A 6,103-nucleotide genomic window follows, 5' to 3' on the forward strand; every position below is an offset into this window, starting at 1 on the left:
ATAAAGCAGTTGCCACCACACCAACCAACAACACACAAATAATAAGGAATTTTTTAAAAAAAAAAAAAACAAAAAAAAAACACCCCATAGAAATTAACTGTAAATCAATTTAAATTGTCGAATGCAAAGCAAATTAAATGCTTCTGTACACCAGTTTAGCTCATGCAGAATTCCCTCAGTGTCATTTATGTGCAAAGCGCTTGGAATAAGAGGAAGACGTATAAATTCACGATTTTTTATAGTTTCCCATTCAAAATCTATTCCTAGTTCCATACATTAACAGTTATTTCTTATATATATATATATATATATATATATATATATATATATATATATATATATATATCTATATATATATATATATATATGCGTGAGTCTATAAACTGAACGCATGTTTAGACTGTTTCTTTAATTACTAAAGGAGAAAAAACATCTAATCAATATACTTATAAAACTCAAATTTAAATTTAAAGAAAACGTAAGCTTATATATTTAAATTCACTATATAAATGTAATAACTTATATAGGCCTAATGTGACGCGCAAGTATTGAAGGACAGTTAAACAACGAAGCAGTCAAAATTTATAGACTGTGAAATAAATATATTTTCAAAGGCTCAAATGCTGTGATGCTCAGCAATTTGTTGAAATAAGGTCCATTCCCAGTGCGACTCGGTGCACTGATCTGATTTTGGCACTTTTAAAAATAAAGACACTCCACCCCCAGTAACAAAACGCAGAGGATGGTGGTGCGTCATCCATGCGGGTATCCAATGTGAACACTCCCTGGCAGCTCGTGGTCATTGCGCTCTTCTTTCTCTTTGCTTTATGTAGAGGTGTCGAGCTGGTAACACCCACCACGCTTCCCAGGCTCAGCCATCAGGGGTTCAGTCTCTTCAAGAGGAACCTGCTCCAAATCCAGTCGAGGCAAAGCGTGGGGCGCAAAGAGGGACCATGAGATCCGGATAGTTTTTCCTTGCAGTGTTTGCCATGCCAGGCACGAACATCCCAGAATTTGGAAAGGTTTTTTTCTGACTTCAGGAAGTCTGTGACGGGTAAATTGCATTAGTTAGTCAGAAGGTCTAAGTGGAAGCAAATATTTATAACCTGTATAAATTAAACGTGTCGGGTTTGTTTTTTTTAAGTATAGTCTATCCGTCAATGTGCGTTTGGTAATCTGCTCGAATTACTCAAAAACTAAAAGTGGCTGTAAAGGAAGCGATCAGAAACTCTTCACTGGACATGCTCTATCATCTCAACGGATTACAGTCCTCTTAAATCGGATGCTCAAAAGGAATTAAATCAGATTGTTTCCTCGTTGGATAAGACCACAGTTTGCACTTAACATCAACAGAAGCGTCATATCATATGCTGATGGCTCAGCGGGTACGTTCTCTTACAAATCCACCGCGTAAAAAACTTGTAAAGTTTGTTCATAGTTTGTTTTTAATATTTGTATAAAGGTATTTAATATTAGGTAAACACGTGAGTGTTTTTGGAGTTGTCTATGATACGGTTTCTGTCTGATGCAGTACGAAGACCTTGCCCACTATGGTGGCGGTATGGATGGAGTTGGGGTTCCGGCGTCCATGTACGGGGACCCGCACGCCCCTCGGCTGCCGCAGGTTCACCATTTGAACCACGGGCCACCGCCACATGCCAACCAGCACTACGGGGCCCACGCACCGCACAGCATCATGCCCAGCAGCATGGGCTCGGCTGTCAACGACGCACTTAAGAGAGACAAGGACCAAATTTATGGGTACTTTATTGCAGCCATGCTTAATATGATAGTTTAAACAATCTTTATTTATTTAGCCTATTTTAAAGGCGTGCTGCATTATTACACCCGCATTTGACATCTCGCAATTTATTTGTACTTTAGTACAGTCAGTTAATTTCTGTGCGAAGGCTATACGATCTTAAAGAATATGTCTGTTAGTTAAGCACATAGCAAATTCACCAATGTCATTCAAATAGTGAGCTGAATAATTCAACTTTAAAATAACGATGTTTTTTTTTTATTATAAAAAATTATAGAACGGTTTTAGTCACTATCTGAGTGTTTAACTATTATGTGGCCGTCAAAGCAATGAAAGTAGCAATAAAACTCTAATACGGTTTGTCAGAATGTTTGCTCGATTACTGATATAGTGTTTTGATCTGTGGGTTTATGTAAATGTTTGTGTTGAATCTTGAAGGCACCCGTTATTTCCGCTCCTGGCGCTGGTGTTTGAGAAGTGCGAGCTGGCCACATGCACACCGAGAGAGCCCGGAGTCGCTGGAGGAGATGTGTGCTCGTCCGATTCGTTTAACGAGGACATCGCTGTGTTTGCCAAACAAGTAAAGTATTGATTGAAAAAGAAATATATTTATATTTTTTAACAATTCAACTAAATATTCGGTTATTCAAATTAAGTGAGATATTGGGGGGACGCTAAAACTGTTGGTTTGGTGTAGGCTATTTGTAAAAAAATGTTTTTTTTTGTTCTAACAAACTTGTGACTTTTTTTTACAGATTCGTGCAGAGAAACCGTTATTTTCTTCTAATCCAGAGTTGGACAATTTGGTAAGTGTTGTTTCGCATAGTTTTTGTTCCAGGTAAAGTCGCTTCAAAGGTCCGTGTGAGGATTCTTTGAGGGAAAGAATGGAAGCTTTAGTGATTTATGAGGCCGCGTGTTATCAGAGGGCGTGGGGGTCTTTGCCCAGGGCTCCCTCAAAGCGTCGTCTCTAGAGGAACCTATTTACACTTCTGCTATTGTCATAACATTACACAGCCAACACAATATCAGACGTGCCAAGTTTTTGATTTGAGTGTTATTTCTCGCGCGTATAGAATAACCAACGATGCTTGATGTTTTAAGTTTTTTTATTAGCTTGATATTATTATTAACCAATTGTTATCTTTGTGTTACTATTATTATTGGTTATTGTTAATGTTGGTATTTTTTGTTGAAATATTCCATGCATTATTTTGCTCTTTCCTTAGATGATTCAGTCAATACAAGTATTACGATTCCATCTTTTAGAACTCGAAAAGGTATGTTATTTATTTTATTAGCATTTTACATTCTTATAATTTTATGTTTTTCTTATAACAAACAAATATACAAACTGATTTGTCCCCTGGTTTTTAATCAGGTGCACGAGCTTTGCGACAACTTCTGCCATCGATATATTAGCTGTTTGAAGGGTAAAATGCCCATTGACCTGGTAATTGATGAACGGGATGGATGCAAGTCCGACTTCGACGACATCTCAGGATCCTCGACAAATCTCGCAGATCACGTGAGTTTTAATTGGCTTTCTATGACATCATAAAACAGGCCAATTAGACAGTGTAGCGGTTCGTATTTACAGTACAGGCAATTTATGGAGGAACATTAGTGATGTTTCCAACAAAGAAATAACTGAAAATCCAAATGCCATTTATTTTGTATTGTGCAAACTAACCTGGTGAAGTTTACTGAACCCGTTATTTTATTTTATTATTATTATTATTATTATTATTATTATTATTATTATTATTATTATTATTTCTGATGGAAATTTTTTAAAACCTTTATTATTTATTTATTTATTAACCTTAACATTTGTAGTGCCTCAGCCATGCATGGGCCTTTTTTCTTTTTAGCTTCCTCCATTATTCATCTCCACAATATATTTTAGGAAGAGGAGTAATTACTTAGTTACATATGCTAATTTATTTAAACAACATTATCTAAATCCATTTCTCTTTGCACTGATATGAATCATTAAGGCATTGCCCCAGGACATATCTTATTTAATGATGATGATGATCATGTTGATGAAGTTGATCCGTGTGTTGGGTTGTTGATGAAGCCCGTCGTGTTAGCCCTAATGGTGCACGTGACATGCACAACGCTATGCTACGTAGGGTGGCAGGTACGAATTATGTCCCCCCACTCGTACTGTACGATTTGGCTAGCCCTCGGGGTTGTGTAGCATTCGTACAAATCTACGAATCGTCAAAACATACGTACGATTTGACAAAACATCGTATGTTACGATTTGCCACGAATTCGTAATGCCACTAAAATTGTCTTTGAACTGATGCACTATTGGAAAACGCTGTTATTGTCAAGCAGGAGGGGAGTCTTTTTTCACTCAGAGACCAACAGTGTGTTCTTTACAGTTGTGCTTCCTATTATCAACGCACCACCCCCTGTTACAGGAACAAAACCACAGAATTAAGAAGAACAGAACTTTACATTCTGCTTGGTTCTGTTCCAGGTCAAAATGGGAAGAGAGAGTTTTTTTTTTTTTTTTCATTTTAAAAACAGATTAAAACAGGCGTTTTGTGATTTGGACTAAATGTTCCTACAGTACAGTCCTTCTGTTTTCCATCATGTAAAATGTTAGATGACTTTCCCCATCCACACTATTCCTGTAAATAGGCTAGATCTGAACCGCAGATGGCGAGGTCTAACCATCATACCTTCACTTGGTCAGCTGAAATTTATTTGATGAATATGTACCTTTGTACACTTGACGATAACTGTAATCTTTTATTGATGCTCCTGTAATGTCTTATCGATTTACAAGTGTGCGGTGTGACACAAAACAATTTGAATCAGGTGATGAAGAGAGACAGTGGCCTTCTGAAACGTTATTAACAGCACACACACACATATAAACACACAAACCCACAGACTGCTTTTGTGTGTCCTAATGAGAAAACAGTGAAGGGTCTTATTCACACAGCTTTATTGTTGTAGCAGCTTATTCTGGCCTTTCTTAGAGCTCTTTAGCTGATCACCATCAGGCAAACAGCTGACGCTAAGGGCCTGAAGAGGAACGGCTGCTGTTTGCCTTCATGTTGGGCCCGTCTAAGTGCTTTGTACCCTGTTTTGGATAAAAAGGGGACGCCGTTGGTTTCTTGTGAGCATTTACGGTGAACGTCAGGAGAAGCAGTTACTCTGGTTGTAGCTCCATAGGTCTAAATATTCCTAGTTCATTTGGATTGTGCATTTCAGTTGTCTCTAATTTGATCAGACAAAATTTTCAGCACAGACATGGTAACTAGACGTTTAAAAAAAACTTGCTGTTTTAAAAGCATGTATATGTGCTAGTGTTACTAATGTGTCTTTTTTCAACCTTCAATCTCTGGATTTTTGATGTACCTGAACCTCAGAATCCAGCATCCTGGAGAGACATGGACGACGCTCACTCTACTCCCTCAGTCGGCACCCCAGGACCCTCCAGCGGGGGACATGCTTCTCAGAGCGGAGACAACAGCAGCGAACTAGGTAGGAAAACCTGTCAATTTTACTATCACGTCATAGTATGCTTTGTTGAAAACATGGTTTACTCTGTCATCTTAATTTGTACTCCAGGCTTCAAGTAGTATTTTCACTCGAGGTTGGATTTTCAATTTTTTTTTTTTTTTTTTACGTTATACACTGAAAAAATGGTATCCTAAAAATGTTGACATCTAAATTGGTTTTATTCAAAGCAAAAGTATTATTAAATAACACTGAATCAACCTCATAATGTTTAAAATACTAACACAGTTTATGCTGTCATCTTAAATTGTACTCCAAGCTTCAAGAGATATTTTCACTTTCGTTTGGATTTTAAATTATTCTTATACATTATACACTGAAAAAAAAAAAAATGGTTTTATTCAAGTCAGAAGTGTTATTAGATATCACTGAATCTATATAAAGGGATAGGGATAAATCAATAGAAGTAGCTAACAATTACAGGTTACCACTTTTTCAGTGTATATTATATTTATTTTCTGTGTTATTTGCAGAATTTAGTCTTTTAATTTCATATTTTTTTAATGTGTGTAAACAGCATTTACTAATCAAAGTCACATGTCACTGTTCATGTCATCATCACGATGGTTCACTGAGCTGGTTTTACGATTTTTCCTGTGGACACAATTGGTGTTTAATGTTCTTGAAAGGTTAAGGGTGTAATTAAATTTACCAGATCTTCCATTTGCATGTCACTTTTTTTTTTTTTATATATTGTGACCTGCCACTCCATATTTATTGTCCTTTTGCTCTGTTAGCTTTTGGGGAATATTTATTTAATTATTTATTTTTTTTACGACCTGTTTTTGTATAATTGCT

General features: G+C 36.7%; 1 protein-coding gene across 1 annotated transcript; it reads left to right on the top strand.

Annotated features, from left to right (window-relative positions):
• Nucleotides 1-633: 633 nt before the first annotated feature.
• LOC122148948 (homeobox protein Meis2-like) lies at nucleotides 634-5,486 on the top strand. The gene is made up of 7 exons (XM_042777545.1): nucleotides 634-1,385; nucleotides 1,532-1,761; nucleotides 2,201-2,342; nucleotides 2,518-2,568; nucleotides 2,989-3,039; nucleotides 3,141-3,287; nucleotides 5,155-5,486. Exons 1-7 carry the CDS (start codon nucleotides 1,368-1,370, stop codon nucleotides 5,365-5,367), a joined length of 852 nt encoding a protein of 283 aa, XP_042633479.1. The 5' UTR covers nucleotides 634-1,367; the 3' UTR covers nucleotides 5,368-5,486.
• The last annotated feature ends 617 nt before the right edge of the window (nucleotides 5,487-6,103 follow it).

The sequence above is a fragment of the Cyprinus carpio genome, chromosome A20 (genome assembly GCF_018340385.1).
Source record: "Cyprinus carpio isolate SPL01 chromosome A20, ASM1834038v1, whole genome shotgun sequence".
Taxonomy (NCBI): Eukaryota; Metazoa; Chordata; class Actinopteri; order Cypriniformes; family Cyprinidae; genus Cyprinus; species Cyprinus carpio.

Bases quoted from the DNA above. Each gene is read 5' to 3' on its own strand.
- LOC122148948 (XM_042777545.1), top strand. The intron at 2,569-2,988 runs GTAAGTGTTGTT...CTCTTTCCTTAG, and splicing joins ATCCAGAGTTGGACAATTTG to ATGATTCAGTCAATACAAGT. The intron at 3,040-3,140 runs GTATGTTATTTA...GTTTTTAATCAG, and splicing joins ATCTTTTAGAACTCGAAAAG to GTGCACGAGCTTTGCGACAA.